At 46.0% G+C, this 18709-nt stretch overlaps 2 protein-coding genes and 1 pseudogene across 2 annotated transcripts; all 3 read left to right on the top strand.

The window, feature by feature from the left end:
• The first annotated feature begins 2984 nt into the window (after positions 1–2984).
• LOC136512194 (sugar transporter ERD6-like 4) lies at positions 2985–8202 on the top strand. Its single transcript, XM_066506174.1, has 17 exons — positions 2985–3401; positions 3519–3608; positions 4667–4726; positions 4821–4885; positions 5107–5173; positions 5266–5341; positions 5543–5607; positions 5697–5789; positions 5944–6024; positions 6117–6201; positions 6657–6703; positions 6781–6843; positions 6921–6980; positions 7182–7247; positions 7335–7394; positions 7502–7616; positions 7712–8202. Exons 1-17 carry the CDS (start codon positions 3090–3092, stop codon positions 7822–7824), a joined length of 1518 nt encoding a protein of 505 aa, XP_066362271.1. The 5' UTR covers positions 2985–3089; the 3' UTR covers positions 7825–8202.
• A 1197-nt stretch (positions 8203–9399) lies between these two features.
• On the top strand, positions 9400–10705 carry LOC136511334 (sugar transporter ERD6-like 4; annotated as a pseudogene).
• A 2927-nt stretch (positions 10706–13632) lies between these two features.
• Positions 13633–18246, top strand: LOC136511562 (sugar transporter ERD6-like 4). Its single transcript, XM_066505606.1, has 18 exons — positions 13633–14052; positions 14172–14261; positions 14673–14732; positions 14825–14890; positions 15140–15205; positions 15304–15379; positions 15592–15656; positions 15747–15839; positions 15995–16075; positions 16165–16249; positions 16658–16704; positions 16788–16850; positions 16932–16991; positions 17169–17234; positions 17322–17381; positions 17547–17661; positions 17759–17925; positions 18034–18246. The coding sequence occupies exons 1-17, from the start codon at positions 13753–13755 to the stop codon at positions 17869–17871; spliced, it is 1506 nt and encodes a 501-aa protein (XP_066361703.1). The 5' UTR covers positions 13633–13752; the 3' UTR covers positions 17872–17925; positions 18034–18246.
• Positions 18247–18709: the final 463 nt, after the last annotated feature.

Raw genomic sequence — 18709 nt, forward strand, 5'->3', positions numbered from 1 at the left:
GGGCTCCCACATTGTAGCACCACTGTAGCGCGCAGGAGCTGGAGCCGGAGGAGAAAAAAACGAGCTTCTCCGGCTCCGGCGCTGTCAGTGAGAGAGGAAAAGAGGAGAGAGAAAAACGGCTCCGGTAAACAGTGTCGCTATAGAAGATGAACAGGGGAGTCAAAGGAGCCGGAGCCGCTCGAAGCCCGGCCAAACGGGCTCTAACACTGTTCTACTCTATGACTGTATCTGTACCCTCCGCGACCACGAGAAACACGAGGACAGACAAAAAAAAAACAATAGAAACAAGAAATTCTGGTTTTTATTTAAGAAGAAATGCTATTCCCCGGCGAATCTGACGTGGCTGTGAACAGCTCGCCACTAACTACTAGCCTACCACCGTCCACTGACATGGGCTGGCACGAGCGTGCGACCTAAATCCTGATGTTCTTATGAAAAGGACTTCGTAATGCAGAGTGATGCTGAATCAGTCCTTGTTCAGTTCCACCCTAAATTTCTAAAAATTGCTACAGTATCTATCACATCAAATGTTTGCAGCCCATGCATAGAGCATTAAATGTAGACGAAAAAAAACTAATTGCATAGTTTGATGGGAAATTGCGAGATGAACGTTTTGAGCTTAATTAGTCTATGATTGAACATTAATTGCCAAATAAAAACGAAAGTGCTACAGTAACCCTAAATTCTAACTTTCTGAAACTAAACGCGCGCTCAGACTGTGTATCTGTCAGTCAGCGGTTTCCTCCGACTGATAAATCATTTTCGAGGGCCGATCGGGTGCGAAACGAGAGAAGAGAAAAAAACGTTTCCTCGACCGGTGTTGTCGTTGTGACACTGTCCATCTAACGTCAATGAGCAAGTTCGCTGTTTTAGCCAGCCCAAACCAGCCACGCAACAGTGTTTTCCTCTCACAATAAATCAACACCAGTCAACCTAGAAACCAACCAACGAACAGGCTAAATGCCTTATCCATAACGTTGACAGTGAGGGTGCCATCGAGCGAGTCCAAACCAACCAGCCAACATTGTTTTTCTCTCACAATAAATCAGCACTAGTCAACTCAGAAACCAACCAACGAACGGGCTAAATGGCTTATTCATAACGTTGACAGCGAGGGTGCCGTCGAGCGAGCGGTGCAGGACTTTCGGTTGGCCTAGGCCGACGGCGGAGGTGACGAGTCAGGGTTTGCCCTTCTTTTGGGATTAGCGGAGGACGAGAGCCTGTTCGCTTGCTCATAAACAATCGTAAATTTCTAGCCAGAAATAGTGTTTTTCTCTCACATCAAACCAGCCAGCAGTAAATAATCCACGATCGTTTATGGCCTCCCGAACAGGCTAGAGGTGAAGCAACGAGGGTGGTACGGCGGGCGACTCAGCCGACGACGAGGGAGCCACTGTCCGGGGGCGGCGGATGAGGAGGCAGGGGTGGGCCAGACGAGATGCAGCACGAGAAAGACGATAGGGCTGAGCTCAAGAAAGAAGGGGCCGGGGTCGCACTCTCCCATAGAGCACGGGAGCACGATGGGTCGTGTGTTAACGCACTTCAACAAGAAACAGAACCAAACATTTATTATCCGTCCAAGATAAATGATAGACAGACCCACGTCAGCTCAGAAAAAGAGCTGGCACATCTGTCCCTGACAGTCTGACGGGTGAGACCCGGGCGAGACCTCCCTGGCATGACGAGTCGATCGTCTCACTCCTCCCCATTCGACGGAACAAGGTGAGTCTCCCTTCTACGAGAGATTTACATTTTTATCATTATTACTATCAGCAGTCATAATATCACTGTACTTACAACTTTACCAATCGAGAGTAGTTTTAGTTTTAAATTTACCACATTTGCGCATACAGCATGCCACGACAGCTCAATATGCTAGCGCCTAGTCAGCATGGGCATGTGAAATATCCTTCCTACCCCTGGCTTGCCTTGCTCCTCTCTCCCGCTCCAACACCCGGGTACCGCAGCTCCTGTCACTGCTCAGGTGAGCCCCACTCGTCAGCTTCGTCTTCTAGCTCTGGCACCTGGATGCGGGCGAGCACCTTGTCAGCATGCTGCGGCGGGGTCAAGGGCTCCTCCACGACGGTGAGCGAGCTGCTGGACGTGGTGCTCCCGCCGGAGTGGTTGAGCCCAGCGGCCGACATGGGGGCGGCGGCGAGTTTCTTGCGCACCTGCAAGCCGAGCCCCTGCATGAACACGACCGCCAAGATGGAGCTCGCCCGCAGCCAGGGCCACCCGCGCCGCCGAGGTCGAGCTCATCTCCCACCTCCATCCCCCTCTCTTCTTCCTCCTCTGCCATTTCGAATCACTCTCTTCTCTCTCATGCTATCCTAAATCCGGCGCCCTATTCTCCCATCACCGTCGATGGCCACGGCGCCTCCCGCCCTCCCTTGCCCGCAACTTCGGCAAGCTCGCATGGGGAGCAGCTGCTCCGGGCACCTCGCGTGGGCAGCGGCTCTGGGATACGGGGAGAATGGGCAAGCAACGGATCTGCCGGATGAGCGCGGTGCTGCGGTGCTCCATGGGCCGCGTGCGTCGTCGCTCCACTGTGGCGATGGAGCTTCGACCATGGCGAGCGGCGGCCGGCGGGGCTCCTACGCGCGGCGGATGGAAGAGCGTGGGCGTCTGGCTGTCTACCATCCAGCTGTTGGAGCTGGATGACGAAGCTGATGAGTGGGGCCCACCTGGCAGTGACAGGAGCTGCAGGACCCAGCTGTCGGCGAAGGGGAGAGAGGAGCCAGGGATAGCAAGGACATTTCACATGCCCATACTGACTAGACGTTGACGTGTCGAGCTTGCGTGGCATATCACATGTATAACTACAGTAAATCTAAAATTAAAAATCCACCCATGTTAAAGTTGTAAATGTCATCAACTGCCGATCTTAACAATGGTAAAAGCGTAAATCTCCCCTCGTCTGCCAATCTTAACAATGGTAAAAGCGTAAATCTCCTCTCGTGTTCTGGGTGCTGGCACTCGCGTCGTCCTCCTCCCCTCTCCCTCTGCCTCCATGCTCCAACCTCACCCGGAGGAGAAAAAACAAATCAAATCTCGCTGCGAGCCGGGAACCTGGGAGGCCAGCGCGCGCAATGGCGAGCAACAGGGCATCAGCCGCCGCCGGCATAGAGTACGAGAGCGGTAGCGACCACGACGGCGCGCTGCAGAAGCCGCTGCTGCTGCCCAACAGCTGGAGCGGGTACCGGATGGGGATGGGGTCGCGCCAGTCCAGCCTCAACGCCGCCGGCACCTCCTCCATTGCCGTCCTGCGTGCGTCCCACGTCCCCGCCTTGCTCTGCACGCTCATCGTCGCTCTCGGCCCCCTCCAGTTGGGCTTCACCAACGGGTACTCCTCGCCGACGCAGGACGGCGTCATCCGGGACCTCAAGCTCTCCATCTCCGAGGTACGTCCTGGCTGCAGCTTCTGCGCGCGCACACACACACTGACATACACCTGTCTTCACGCTCGGCTCGACGTTTTCTTCTCGTCTCATTTCAAAACTTAATTGAACTCCCCGCAGTTCTCGGCGTTCGGCTCGCTACCCAACGTGGGCGGCATGGTCGGGGCGATTGCCAGCGGCCAGATGGCCAAGTACGTTGGCCGCAGAGGGGTGAGAAACTCTGCTCCACTGCTCCTTTTCTTCATTATTCTAAGACTTGTTTCCTTGCACATGTCCCAGAAAATTGTTGTCTGTCTGCACATACTGTTTCATGGTCTGTGCTGGTCGTGCGTTTTTTTGGGGGGTTTTGATGACTTTGTGCAGAGAGGGTTGACAGCACTACTGGCCACTACTTAAATTTAATTAGAGTGTAGACTAAGGTCACGTTTGAATACAAGGACTAATTGATAGCTCGCTAAAAACTAACTAATATTAGCTCTAGTGCATGTGCATCCAAACATGAGGGCTATTTTGTTAGCTAAATCTTCAACTAGTTAGGGTCTGTTTGGATACACATGGCTAATTACTAGCTGGGCTAAAAATTAGCTCAAATTAGCTATAGTTGTCTAGCTAATTGGCTAACTAGTAACTACTAGTTGGACATGTGGCTAAAAAGTTAGCCCATCTATTAGCTGTCCTGTTTGGATACACTACAACTATTTTTAGTTAGCTAGCAATTATCTCTTGGATCCAAACATGTCCTTATTAGCCAACTACAGCTAATGTGAGCTAATTTTTAGTCTGGCTAGTAACTAGCCATGTGCATCCAAACAGGCCCTATAGCTAATTTGGCTAATTTTTAGCCCCAACTAGTAACTAGCCATGTGTATCTAAACAGGCGCTAAGTCTCCTCAACAAGAAAAAAACTAAAAGGGCGTAACCAGTGCAGAGAGCTCCCGCTCTGTTCGGGGTCTAGGGAAGGGTGTTAGCGGCAAGCCTTATCCTTGCCTGTGCAATGCGAGGAGGCTGCGACTTGAACAAGAAAAAAACTAGAGTAGAGTAAAATGTTGTTTGGTTGTGTAAAGGTAAAGCGCACGTCAAGGGAAATACATACTTTTTGGCCCCTCGTTAATCAGTTAACGACCAGATTGACGGTGATGGATTTACTGAGCCTTGGGATCGATTACCCTGCTATCACTTCACGATGTGATCGGACCACGCCGTGAAAAATGCTCCAACCAAACAGCGTGCGATCTTTTACACTAACTAGCTTTGTAACTGTTTCACAGTCACTGATGATTGCAGCGGTTCCGAACATCATGGGCTGGCTTGCAATCTCCATCGCAAAAGTATGGCGCTACGTGTGTCAGTTTATTTCCACTCATTGCTTCACAAATGACAACATCGGCTTTGATGACTGTCGATGTCTGCTCTGCTCTGCAGGACACTTCGTTTCTGTACATGGGAAGATTGCTTGAAGGATTTGGTGTCGGTGTCATGTCCTATGTGGTATGTATAATAAAACTCCATGCCTGGTTATGCCTTGAGAGTATGAGTACTTGTGCTTTTTAACCTGTCCTACTTCACTTTAAAAAAGATCAACTGATATGTCAGCATTTTTTAGACAAAGTGATCCATCCCTATGAAGTTTATTTTTATTGGCAGAAGAGCAATGGAAGCATGGACTGGTTATATCAGCTAATTTTGGTCTGTGAATTTTGTGCCACCATGTACCAGTATACGTAGCAGAGGTATCTCCTCAGAACATGAGAGGAGCTCTTGGTGCTGTGACCACGGTTTGTTCATACCCAGATGCGTCTTATCTTTTCATGAGGCAAACACTTGGCTTGTTTATGCCGACCTCACTGTGCAATTGTTCATTCTACAGTTGTCTGTAACCTTTGGTGTCATGCTTGCATATGTGCTTGGCTTGTTTTTTCCTTGGAGGTTTCTTGCATTAATAGGTAACGTGGCTCAACCCTGATAGATTAATAAACCTGCTGCTGCTCTTAGTTTGCATTTCAACTCTGATATTTTAGCTCGCACGATCAGCAACTCTGAATAAGTTGGACACATATTTTTTGGATAGTACAAATGTAGTAGGCAAATATTTTGGTTTTTACGCCCTCTATTCTATCATAAAGTCTGTGATGCGACACTTGTAGGAACCTTGCCCTGCTTATTGTTGATACCTGGCCTATTTTTCATTCCGGAATCTCCAAGATGGCTGGTATATACACACACGAGTTGGATAACGAACTCTGAATAATTATGCCAAATTGCAATTTCCAATGCCTGTTTCCCCCCTTATATTTGTAGGCAAGGATGAATAGGATGGATGATTGCGAGACTTCTCTACAAGTTCTGAGGGGATTCGATGCTGACATCACTGCAGAAGTTAATGATATAAAGGCGCACACTTACTTTCATTCATTTAGACTGACTGAATACAGTTTATTTGAAGAGCATTCACTTTGTGTATTATTATTTTCTTTAACATTTGGCGCATGGCTCTATGTACTTCATTGTTATGGAATCGGTGGGATTAACTTTTAGCTTTATGCAGATAGCTGTAGCATCAGCAAACAAAAGTGGTACAATACGTTTTCAAGAGTTGAACCAAAAGAAATACCGCATGCCCCTAATTGTAAGTTTGTAGCTTTATCTGCTTATCTGGTACCAAATTAGTAATCACATTTTGTAACTGTCAGTTTATGACAATGCTACAACTTTTTGCAGCTAGGAATTGGCCTACTTGTGTTGCAACAGCTAAGTGGAATAAACGGTATAATATTTTATTCAGGTAGTATCTTCAAAGCTGCAGGTAAGCTATGCACTTGTTCACTGACTTGTGTTTTTTATTAGTAGCTGTTCATAATAAATTTTAGGAAATAACTTTTTGTTCCTTCCAAATTTAACTGGAGCATTAGGGCCTTAGGGAACTGTTTTGGCTGTTTGCTGAATAAAAAGTATGAGTCTCTGATTGGCAATATTTTCTTACAGACGTAGGAATAGTGTAGTGGACTACAAAAATCAAAAGAGTGAAATTGGGATAAAGTGATCTTATTGCTCCTAAGTCCTAATGCATTATAACATGTTAAAAAATGCTAATATATTAGTCTCCTTGTAAGTTGTAACATGGTTTATCATTCTCTTTCTTTGATGAATGATGGCATTTTATTGTTTACTGCAAAAGCATTATGCCTCCTCTGTCTTTATCTACAACAGTGCCAGTTAAGTCTGTTTTGACTTTTAGTTCTAATAATCAAACTTCTCCAGGGCTCAAGAACAGTAACTTGGACACATGTGTACTTGGAGCTATTGGGGCAAGTACCTAAACTAGACAGACCTGATCTAGTCTCTCTGTGTTTTTATTAATCTTCTAATAACAGCATTCCATCAGGTTCTTGCCACTGGTGTTACAATCACGTTCTTGGACAGAGCTGGCCGGAGAATCCTCCTTATTGTAACTTCTGCTTCCCTCTAAAGCCACTAATTTGTGGGTCGTCTGTAGCTTAATTTAATTGCCACTTCAAATTACAGATCTCATCTTCTGGGATGACCCTAAGCCTTCTTGCAGTTGCTGTTGTATTTTACATCAAGGTAAGTTCAAGTTCCATTGCGATAAGATTCTGATCAGAATATAACAGTTTTTCTTTTGTATTCTCTGCAATAGTAATCTATTATACTAATTCAGTTAATGGCTTATAAACAATCTGATATGCAGTATCATTTCAGGATCTGTCATCTGTCATCTTAATCCACTGAATATTCTTCTTTCTTGTCATGGGTTATTCGTTTCAGGATAATATTTCAAATGACTCTGACTTGTATAACATCTTAAGTATGGTGTCCTTGGTTGGTGTCGTGGTAAGTCTGTCAATTACATTTTATCTGAACATTGGTTTTTAAATGTGGACTCCGTGCCCTAAATTTTTGCCCAAATACTTCTTTCAGGCTTATGCCATTGCCTACTGCTTCGGTATGGCTGCCATTCCATGGATCATTATGTCTGAGGTATAGTACCTTATCACATATAGCTAATATAGCTCATAAGATGCCTGAGCCACATGCTGAAAGCATTCTGAATAAAGGCTTATTCTCGAAACTTTGCATATTGACAGATCCTTCCGGTTAGCATCAAGAGTGTGGCAGGAAGCTTCGCGACCCTTGCCAACTGGTTGACATCCTTTGGAGTAACAATGACAGCAAATTTGCTTCTGAGCTGGAGTGCTGCAGGTTATATACATCTCTCTCTCTCTCTCGTGTAGAGTAGGATCATATATGAACAACCAAACCTTACGACACCTTACCTTTGTTTCCAAATCGTACAGGTACATTTGCCTCCTACATGATTGTGAGTGCTTTCACTCTCATGTTCATCATCCTTTGGGTGCCAGAGACAAAGGGAAGAACCCTCGAGGAGATACAATGGTCCTTCCAGTGAGCTCCAGCTTTCATCAGTATATGCAATTATTAAGGTCTGGTTTGAGCCGTATGTCGTGTGGTGGCTCAGATTTGTTTTTCTTTCCTTCTTGTCTCCTCTCTCTTTGTTTTCTGTCTTGCTAGGCACTTCGCGTGCAGGTCTACTCCTATTTGTTTGTACTATACTTTCGTGGGTTGTTTCCCCTTCTCTTAATGAACCACGCGCATAGCACGTTCTATGAAAAATAGCAAGGTGGTCTATGCAAATAGCGTGGCAAATCCTCCGGGAGCTATAAAAAGATATAGTAAAATATAGCAGAAGCTATTTCATCTAGCAATTTTATATAGTTTAAACTTTAAATGAAAATTCGCTATCGATTCTGCTTGAAAACATGTAAATAAGGACATTTTATGAACATGAATACTCAATATATGTACAGAGTTGTAAAAGAACATGTCTCTGGATCCATTACTCGACATTTGTTAAACGGACGTGCTGGCGCCTGGACATCCGATGGTATAGGATTTCATCGGACGGTAGTGCTGGCGTCCGGACATCCGATGGTGTAGGATTTCATCGGACGGTAATCTGGGCGCACTCCCACCGAACAGCCCATCAGAAACGTCGTTGCGCGACCCTGGCTTCGGTCGCCAGCCTGCCCGTCCGTGCCTGCCGCTACGCTGTATCACTGCTGCACACGCACGTCCTTCCTCGTCTGCCTCGCCTCGCCCCGCACGCGTACCCCACCCCCGTCCACCTCGCCTTGCCCCGCGCCCACCGCTCCTTCCCCCTAACCCCCTCCTCTCTTCGCGCGGGCGGGACATGGGAGTCGGGATGAGGACGAGCGCGCCTTGTCCGTAGGACCCCAGGTGCACCGCGCGCCCCATCCGTCGGCCTCCGGCTCGCCACGCGCCCTTTCCCCGGCGCTCGGGTCGTGGCCCCATGACTCTCTGAACATACCTCTGAAACACGAAACACTTGCAACATGAAACACTTGAAGGCAACATACGTCTGAAACAGATACAACATTTGGAACATACACTTGCAACATATGTGTGAAACATGTGTAACATCTAGATAAAACAATTGCAACTTGTACACATGAAAACACTTACTGCAACATAAGAATGAAACAGCTGAAACATTTGGAATATACTCCTGCAACATATGTGTGAAACATATGCAACATCCAAATCAAAATGCTTGCAACATATGTCTGAAACAGATGAAACACTTTGAACAAACGATTGCAACATGTCTCTGAAACACTTGCAACATATGCAACATCTGGATCTACTTTTGCAATATCCATATGGAACACTTGTAACGTACCTCTGAAATATCTGAAACACTTAAAACATACGTTTGCAACATGCGCTTTCAGCGCAACATCTCCTTGCTGCTTGGAAATGGAGGCTCATTGGCGCGTGGAGTTCATTGGTGTATAGCTCGCCGCTCCGACGGAGAAGGCCGTGGCGGGTCTGGAGCGAGTTGTCCCCGCTCCGGTGGAGAAGGCGGCCGGCGCACTGGAGAAGGACGCAGCGGGACAGAGGTGCGGTGGAGAGCGACGAAGGCGAGCGGCCACGCTCGGGCGCGATGGAGAGGAAGGATGGCGGTCGGCCGAGAGCGGTGGAGAGAGCCCTGGTGGTGCATGCCGCGGCAGTGCGGGCGTGGCGGCGCAGCCGTGATGCAACATGCCGTGGCGGTGCGGGGGCGCGGCGGGATGGGTGCGGGCGCTGCGGGGAATCCAGAGGAAAGGGAAAGTGAGAGCGGAGTATTATTTTTCTTTAGCAACGTGGTGCGAGTCTGTTGGGCCGTTCGGTTGGTGACACGGCCCTCCAACGGCGGCGTCCGACAGATTCCTATCAGACAGGACGTCCTGACCCAAGCATTTCCGTTTGTTAAATCAATCAACATCCTCACAGCTATGATCCACAATCAATATTCAATGATTCATTACATCATTTATAAAGTAAAGAACATAACATAGAGGCATGGATTGTATTCACCTAAAAATATTTTGCATTTAAGCCAAACAGTGGTGTTTAGAGGAGCCAAAATAGCAGAACTAACTGAGAATATTGTAGCGGTGGACCCTATGAAAAAAAGATATAATTGTGCTACAGTGGTGTTTAGAAACATGATGTTTAAACTGTTTTTTCAAATAGTTTTGTTCAGGATAACATTTCATCGGATTCTAACTCGTACTACATCTTAACTATGATCTCCTTGGTTGCTATCGTGGTATGTCTCAGCTATGTTTCTTCTAAAAAACTGGATACAAATGCAGAATCTATGCCAAAATAATGACTGGTGCAACTATATTCAGGCTTTCGTCATTACCTTCTCGTTTGGTATGGGTGCCATTCCATGGCTCATGATGTCTGAGGTACACTACTTTGTTGCATATATATACCTGATATAAAGCTTGTACAAGGCCTCTGTGTCTCCTAATTTTGGCATCTTACCGAAGAGAACTATTTGCATAAGCAAGAGTCTGAGGCTACAACTCAGGCATGTACTGTAAGAGATATCTGAAGGTATATATAGTTCAAACTCTCTGCGTTTTTCAGATCCTCCCAGTTAGCATCAAGAGTCTCGGCGGAAGCATTGCGACACTGGCCACCTGGCTGATATCCTTCGCCATAACAATATGACGACGAACTTGATGCTCACCTTGAGTGTTGGAGGTCCACACCACACCTTTGTGCTTCAGCTTTGAAATCTGAATAGGATAGGATTCTGAATCATGGAAAGCTGATGCAGTTTTTTTCCCCTTTTAATTTCTGGTTAGGCAATTTCCTCTCGTACATGGTTGTGAGCGCCTTCACCCTGGTTTTTGTCATCCTTTGGGTGGCGAAGATGAAGAACCCTAGAGGGGATACAATGGTCGTTTCGCTGAGCATTGAGCATCGGTTGATATCTTCTTCCAGTTTTTCTCTTAGAAAGGCTACGGTTGGTATGTGTCTAACAGGAAATTTTGAGCATCCTTCCCAAGTCCCGACGTACACAAATACTAGGCGAAGGCCACGGATTATTTCTGTTGATACGACAGAATGCTGTGGCAAATATTGACATGTAAATGCTGGAGCAGTGACTCTTATCATATTGCTCTCTTCTTGCCTTCAGTGATGCAAGATCAACGGTGCATTGTCAAAGTATATGTAAATGGATGCTTGGGCACTAACTGACCAATCCCAACTTCCCAAGCAAGTTTGTTGAGGCCACCTTCTTACTTCCTCCATTTTCTTTTACAACACGCATATTAAAGATTCAAATATTTAAAATCATTAACCATTAATTTAGCTAACATTTTTTTAATTGTTATAATACAAATTCAATACAATTGGATTTGTAATTAAACATAGTATCCAACTCTCATAAATGTAAAAGTATAAATATTATAAAATAAATAAATAGTCAAAGTATAATTTAGGAGATCGTGCCATGTTAAATCATGTTTTATAAAAAGGAATGAAGGGAGTAACCCATAGACCGGCAGTTAGGTCTGAGCCTGCTTTTTGGAGCTGTGGTTTACCAGTTTTCACTCCGTACATATGATGTATCAATAATGCTTGAGCGCGAGCGTCCAGCCATCCGGACGCTACACGGCACAGTCCGCCTCGCTACTCCCGCTCGCGCCACTCTTTCACGCGACGCGCGCTCCCTCCCATCGCCCGCCCCGCTCGTCGTGCTTCCCGTCGACGCGGATACGCCACCTCCACCGTGCCTCGCGTTCGGAATCGCGCCTCCCGCCCGGACTAGCTCCGCTCTCCGCGGCCGTGCGCGCCATCCGCCTGCTGTGACCACTGCCGAGGCCCGTGCCTCGCGCTTGGACTAGCACCGCCCTCTGCGTCACTCCGTGGCATCGAACTCTGCGCTGGCATCGAGCTCCGCGTCGACGAGCCTTTTGCAATCGTATGTTTCATGCGTTTCAGATGTATGTTTCATGTGTTTAATCTTTATGTTTCACGTGTTTCATCTGGATGTGGCAAACGGATCTGGTGTTGCATATGTTGCAATAGCTACATACGTATGTTTTAAGTGTACGTTCCGCATGTTTCAGCTGTTTCAGACATATGTTGCAAATGTATGTTCAAAATGTTTCAGCTGTTTCAGACGCATGTTGCAAGCGTTTCATATGGATGTTACAATGGTTATACACGTATGTTTTAAGAGTATACTGCATATATAGCAACAGTCGGACGGATATTACAGAGGAGATGAGACATTAGGACGGGGAAGGGGCGCGGCCAAGACAGCATGGCGGAGGACGGGGGCGCGGTGGGGGATGGCGCCGCGGCGAGGGGAGGAGTGCAGCACGGCGAGGGGAGGAGTGAGGCGTGGCGGGGAAGGAGCGCGGTGGGCTTGACACGGGGGCGCAGGCGGGATGCGATTGAGGCGCGGGTTGGGTCGCATGTGGCCAGACGCAGTCGCTGTCATGAGATGGGCCACGGGCTGCCGGGACGCGATCGCTGGCGCAGGATCTGTACGAGCGCGGAGGCGTCCGACATGCCACGGGTGCAGGTGTCGAAGCTACGTCCAGACGGGGGAGGGGGGTGTTAGCGTCCGGACGTCCGGACGCTAGCCCTGCCCATAATGTATGCCAACCAAACGACGCCAGCTGACAAACTAACAACAAAGTAGCAGAAGCAAAAACCAAAGAAGACCCCTCACCCGTAGGTCATGTTGATCAAATTTGGATCGCGTCGCTGTCGGTGACGGTGTCGAGTGATACCAAACAGACGGAGAGATGTCCGGTGTTGCTGTTGCATCCCGATCAGATCTGTGGATGTAGAAAATCCGGCATGATCTGCACACATGCAACACGTTCCTTTCCTTGTAGTTGTAGGCTTTGGACTTCCGTTCCAGCATGCGAACAAGGAACAACCAACCCCTGAGAGTCTTCCGTCAGGGAGAGGGAGACTAGCTGTACCGTCCGCGATCACGAGGCGCACGATGGACGACGGTGGCCGCGAGCACACTGGCTTTTTCTTCAAGAAGAAATGGAGGTAGTAGCCCGCCGCAGCTTATTGTCCCATGCGAATCTGACGTGGCTGTGACTGTGAGCAGCTGGTCGCCCACCAGCCACCACCGACATGCATGGGCTGGCACGAACGTGCGACCTGATCCGTGCACTTCGGACAAGCGCCCTGTTCGGCTGAGCTTATGAAATAATATTTTTTTCTCACAACATTTTAATATAAATATTAGCATAAACTAAATTTTAGCATCAGCGCACATGGTGAAGGACTTTGTAATACGAAACAGAGTATGCTGAGCCGGACCCCATCTGTCAGTAAATATTCTATGTCAGTCAGTCAAGGAGTTTCCGGCTGATGATAAGTCATTTGCAAGGGCCGGGGCCGGGGGCGAAACCAAACGAGAGGAAAACATTTTCCCGGGGTGTCACTGTCCATCCAACGTTGATATGATGGCTTATATATCCATAACACAAGCTGCATCTTGTTGCAGCCCAGGGTCGGTGATTTTGAAAGAAGAAGAAGAAGAAAAAAAGATCATTCCAAATCGACGCCTCTTTTTTCCCCCCTGAAAGTGACTTAGAGCATGCTTGGCAGCACGGGGCAGTAGAATTGCTCAAAGAACACTGTGGCCCAGTATGACAGTATCGACAAACGGCAAAAATAACATGGCCAACATTTATCCGTCCAAAGATAAATGTGTGGATGATGAGCTGAAAGTCATGTCCATCTCAGCTGAGAAAAAGAGCAGACACTTCTGGGTCCCTGACGGGTGGGCCCCCGAGGAGACCTGCCTGGCACGACGAGTCGACAGCCCTATTCAACGGAACGAGGTGGGTCTCGCTCCTGTGCTGTCGTCTCCTGCCATTCGCGTCCTCCTCCTTCCAGAGTCCCACCCCACCTAGAGGAAAAGGAAACAAATCAATCAAATCTCGTTGCGAGCTGGGCGGCGAGCGCGCGCCGCGCCATGGCGAGCAACAGGGCATCCGGCGGCGAGTACGAGAGCGGCAGCGACCACGATGGCGCGCTGCAGAAGCCGCTGCTGCCCAACAGCGGGAGCTGGTACCGGATGGGGATGGGGTCGCGCCAGTCCAGCCTCAACGCCGCCGGCACCTCCTCCATGGCCGTCCTGCGCGAGTCCCACGTCTCCGCCTTCCTCTGCACGCTCATCGTCGCGCTCGGCCCCATCCAGTTCGGCTTCACCGGCGGCTACTCCTCCCCGACGCAGGCCAGCATCATCCGGGACCTCAACCTCTCCATCTCCGAGGCACGCCCCTCCCTCTGCCTGTGAATTCTACTACTACTTATGTTTTTGCCTTTTTGCTCTATCTACCCCTCACACACACTCACGTTTCCAAACTAATAATTGATGGCGCGGCCGCGCAGTTCTCGGTGTTCGGCTCGCTCTCCAACGTGGGCGCCATGGTCGGGGCGATCGCCAGCGGGCAGATGGCCGAGTACATGGGCCGCAAAGGGGTGAGAAACAACTCTGCTCCTTTTCTTCATTTATTACTCCTTTTTCTTCTTTGTTTGTATTCTGTCCGGAGAGTCGAGAGTAGTATGCGCTACCTGCTGATTGAAATGTAAAGCACACTAGTTTTCTGTCGGTTGACGCCTGTGCCGAATTTGTTGTGCGGCTTCGCTAAATCGGATTATGACCTTAGTTTTCGTGCTCATAAATTCGTTAGATATATCTTTCCCATTGACATGGTCATCATCGATCATGCAGTTGGGCAGAAAAGACGTGACTGATATATATTTTACCAAAGTCCAGTATTTATTTACAGTTACTTTGACTGAAGGTGTTTTCATCAATTGAAGAGATGTTTTGCGCCCAAATTGTACTCTTTTTCACTAACAGTAACTGGCTTGCTAACTGTTTTGCAGTCGTTGATGATTGCAGCGATTCCGAACGTCATTGGTTGGCTTGCAATCTCCTTTGCAAAAGTATGGCACTATGTGTTTCCTTTGCTTATTCAACATATTGCTTGACAGATGACAACATTAGGCTTGATGACTGTTTGATGTCTGCTTTACAGGACTCTTCATTTCTGTATATGGGACGCTTGCTTGAAGGTTTCGGTGTCGGTATCATTTCCTATGTGGTAAGTATAATAAAACTCCATCCGTGATTATTTTCTGCATAGGAGATTTATGACTTGAGAATTAGAGTACATGTGCTGTTTAAGCTGTCCAAGTGAGAGAAAAAAAGGAACAAGATCAACTGAGGTATCAGCATTTTTGAGACAAACTGATCTATCCCCATGAAGTTATTTTTATTGGCAAAACAACAGTGGAAGCATGGACTGGTTATAATAACAGCTAATTTTGATCTGTTAATTTCGTGACACCAGGTACCAGTATACATAGCAGAGATATCTCCTCAGAACATGAGAGGGGCTCTAGGCTCTGTGAACCAGGTTTGTTTATACTCGCAAGCATCTTTTCTAGTTGTGAGGTTGAGGTAAACACTTGACTTGTTTATGCGGAACTCATTGTGCACTTGTTCATTCTACAGTTGTCTGTAACCCTTGGTATCATGTTTGCCTATTTGCTCGGCTTGTTTGTTCCCTGGAGGCTTCTTGCAGTAATAGGTAATGTGGCTATACCCTGATACACTAGTGGGTCTGCTGTTGTTATTGCTGTTAGTTTGCACTTCAATTCTGATATTTCAGCTCGCATGATCAGCAGCATCAAATGATTTGAGCAAATATATTGAATAATAGAAATATAGTAGGAAAATATTTTTATTTTGACCCTATCTAAGATAACTTTTTTCCTAAATTGTATGATGCCATACTTGTAGGAACCTTGCCCTGCATAGTGTTGATACCTGGCCTATTCTTCATTCCGGAATCTCCAAGATGGCTGGTATATACATGCACAAGTGGCATAATGAACTCTGAATCATTGTGCCAAACTGAAATTTCCAATGGACATTTCTTCCCCTTATATTTCTAGGCAAAGATGAATATGATGGATGATTGCGAGACTTCTCTACAAGTTCTGAGGGGATTCGATGCTGACATCAGTGCAGAAGTGAATGATATAAAGGTAAGCACTTTCTTTCGTTCTTAGACTGATTGAATATGATTTATATGAGCAATCTTCCCTTTGGGTATCATTAGTTCTTTAACATTGAGCACACATGTACTTCATTCTTATGAAATCAGTGGGATTAACTTTTAGCTTTGCTCCCCATTATGCAGAGAGCAGTAACATCAGCAAACAAAAGGACTACAATCCGTTTTCAAGAGTTGAACCAAAAGAAATACCGAACGCCCCTAATTGTAACTTAACTTTATCAGCTTATATCGTACCTAATTAGTATTCACATTTTGTAATTATCAGTTTGTGACAATGCCACAACATTTCGCAGATAGGAATTGGTCTACTTGTGCTGCAACAGCTAAGTGGAATAAATGGTATACTGTTTTATGCAAGTAGCATCTTCAAAGCTGCAGGTAAGCTGTGCATTTGTTCACTGGCTTGTAATTTTCATTACTAGTTGGGCATCATAAGTTTTAGGCAAGAAATTTTGGGTATCTTGCAAATTTAATTGGTAGACAACCAACATAAGTATCTTATTGGCAATGCGGAATTGTGTTATTGGACTACAAAGTATAAATATCAAAACAGTAAACTGGGATAAAATGGCCTTATTGTTTCTAATGCATTATAACAGGTTCAGAAAAAGCTAATAACTGTATACCCTTATAAGTGGTAACGTGGTTTATCATTCTCCTGCCTTGATGAATGATGACATTCATTGTTTATATTCTTACAAAAGCATCACGTCTTCTTTGTCTTTGTCTACAACAGTGCTAGTGTAGTCGGTTTTAGCTTTTAATTTAACAATCAAATTTCTTCAGGTCTCAAGGACAGTGACTTGGACACATTTGCACTTGGAGCTATTCAGGCATGTGAATAATAACTAGACAGATTTTATCTAGTCTCTATATTTTATTTTAAGCTTCTAACAGCCTTCCATGATTCCATCAGGTTCTTGCCACTGTTGTTACAACCATGTTCTTGGACAGAGCTGGCCGACGAATCCTCCTTATTGTAACTAACTTCTGCTTCCCTCTAATGCTATTAGCTGGTAAGTTTTCTGTAGCTTAATTTAATTGCCACTTCAAATTGCAGATTTCTTCTGCTGGGATGACTCTAAGCCTTCTTGTAGTAGCTATTGTATTTTACATCAAGGTATGTTCACGTTCCTTTGTGACAAGATTCTGATGAGAAGATAGTAGTTCTTCTGTACTCTTTGCAAGACTGCAGTACATGGTTTATGAAGATTTTGGTTTGCAGGATTGTTGCAGGGTCTCTCATCTCATTTCACTGAATATTCTTCTTTCTTATCATGTTTTTTTTTTGTTTCAGGATAATGTTTCACATGACTCTGACTTGTATAACATCTTAAGTATGGTGTCCTTGGTTGGTGTCGTGGTAAATCTGTCAGTTACATTTCATATGAACATTTGTTTTTAAATGTGGAATCTGTGCCATAAATTTTTGTTCAAATACTTCACCCAGGCTTATGTCATTGCCTTCTCCTTCGGTATGGGTGCCATTCCATGGATCATAATGTCTGAGGTATAGTACCTTAATGGATAACGAAGATATCTCACTAGATGCCTCTCTCCCAGTTTTAGGTTGCCACTGAAGAGCACTGTTCATATCCATAATTCTAGAGCAAGTGCTCTTAGGCACAGGCTGTAAGCAATCTGAAGGCTTACTTCAAAACTTTGTTTTTTGTAGATCCTCCCAGTTAGCATCAAGAGTCTTGCAGGAAGCTTTGCGACCCTTGCCAACTGGTTGACATCCTTTGGAATAACAATGACAGCAAACTTGCTGATCAGCTGGAGTGCTGGAGGTTCGTATGCATTTGTGCTTATCTCTTGTGTAGAGTAGGATCATATATGTGAACTATCAGACCTTACACAGGTTACCTTTGTTTCCAAATTGTACAGGTACATTTGCCTCCTACATGATTGTGAGTGCCTTCACTCTCGTGTTCGTAATCGTTTGGGTGCCAGAGACAAAGGGAAGAACCCTCGAGGAGATACAATGGTCGTTCCGCTGAGCTCCAGCATCATCAAAATACAAAATGGCTCTTTGAGTTTTGTTGCTTTAGATAGTAAGAATATGGTTATTCATCTGCAATGGTTCTTCAAGTTTTTGTCGCTTTAGATGGAGAACTGAACATTGATTCACATAATTGGTGTTTTTGGCTATTCTTTCGCAGCTCAAGCCACTCGATGAAGGCCACACATTCTTTCTGTTCATAAAAGGTCCTGTACATGAGATTTTATACAATGTTGTTTTAACTTTATCCCAATAGAATTGTAAATGCTTGTGCAGTAACTCTTATATTATTTTTCTTCCCTTCAACATTGTAAGATAAACGACAGTTGCCAAAATAAAATCTAAACCTTGGTTCCAATATTCAATGTAAACACGAGCATATCTGTGTATTGTTCTTGATAAATCACTCAAGCACATTTTTCCAGTTAATAGTCCCATAGTACTGCTGCTAACGGCCTTGTTCTGACAAGGTTCGGTTAATTTAAACAGGAAGCAACTCAAGTTAGAAAACCGTACACTGAACCAATTCCAGAAGGAGGATCCTTTGATGGGTCCCCAAATGCTTACAGGCACCAATGCATCGACCTCCTGTGCTGTTACCTGCACTTTTGACTGGAACAAGATTTGAAAAATGAATGTTGAAAATAAGGTGAAGGTCTTCATATGCCAATTCGCCGGTCAAGCAAAAGTGCAAAACATTGCAAGACAATTCCGTTGGCATCCCTAAGGAAAACATTGCAAGACGAGGAGTCAGGTTGGACACCCTCTGTCCTATGTGCCACAGATTTGATGAAGATATGGGCAACTTATTTCTCAAATGCAAGGAAATGCGGCTA

Source organism: Miscanthus floridulus, chromosome 16, assembly GCF_019320115.1.
Source record: "Miscanthus floridulus cultivar M001 chromosome 16, ASM1932011v1, whole genome shotgun sequence".
NCBI classification, from domain to species: domain Eukaryota; kingdom Viridiplantae; phylum Streptophyta; class Magnoliopsida; order Poales; family Poaceae; genus Miscanthus; species Miscanthus floridulus.

What these genes read in the sequence shown, in the direction of transcription:
- LOC136512194 (XM_066506174.1), top strand. Translation starts at nt 3,090, where the DNA reads ATGGCGAGCAACAGGGCATCAGCCGCCGCCGGCATAGAGTACGAGAGC. An exon ending in AATACCGCATGCCCCTAATT is followed by an intron (nt 6,025 to 6,116) that starts GTAAGTTTGTAG and finishes AACTTTTTGCAG; the next exon opens with CTAGGAATTGGCCTACTTGT. An exon ending in CATGGATCATTATGTCTGAG is followed by an intron (nt 7,395 to 7,501) that starts GTATAGTACCTT and finishes GCATATTGACAG; the next exon opens with ATCCTTCCGGTTAGCATCAA.
- LOC136511562 (XM_066505606.1), top strand. Translation starts at nt 13,753, where the DNA reads ATGGCGAGCAACAGGGCATCCGGCGGCGAGTACGAGAGCGGCAGCGAC. An exon ending in AGTACATGGGCCGCAAAGGG is followed by an intron (nt 14,262 to 14,672) that starts GTGAGAAACAAC and finishes ACTGTTTTGCAG; the next exon opens with TCGTTGATGATTGCAGCGAT. An exon ending in GCCGACGAATCCTCCTTATT is followed by an intron (nt 16,851 to 16,931) that starts GTAACTAACTTC and finishes TTCAAATTGCAG; the next exon opens with ATTTCTTCTGCTGGGATGAC.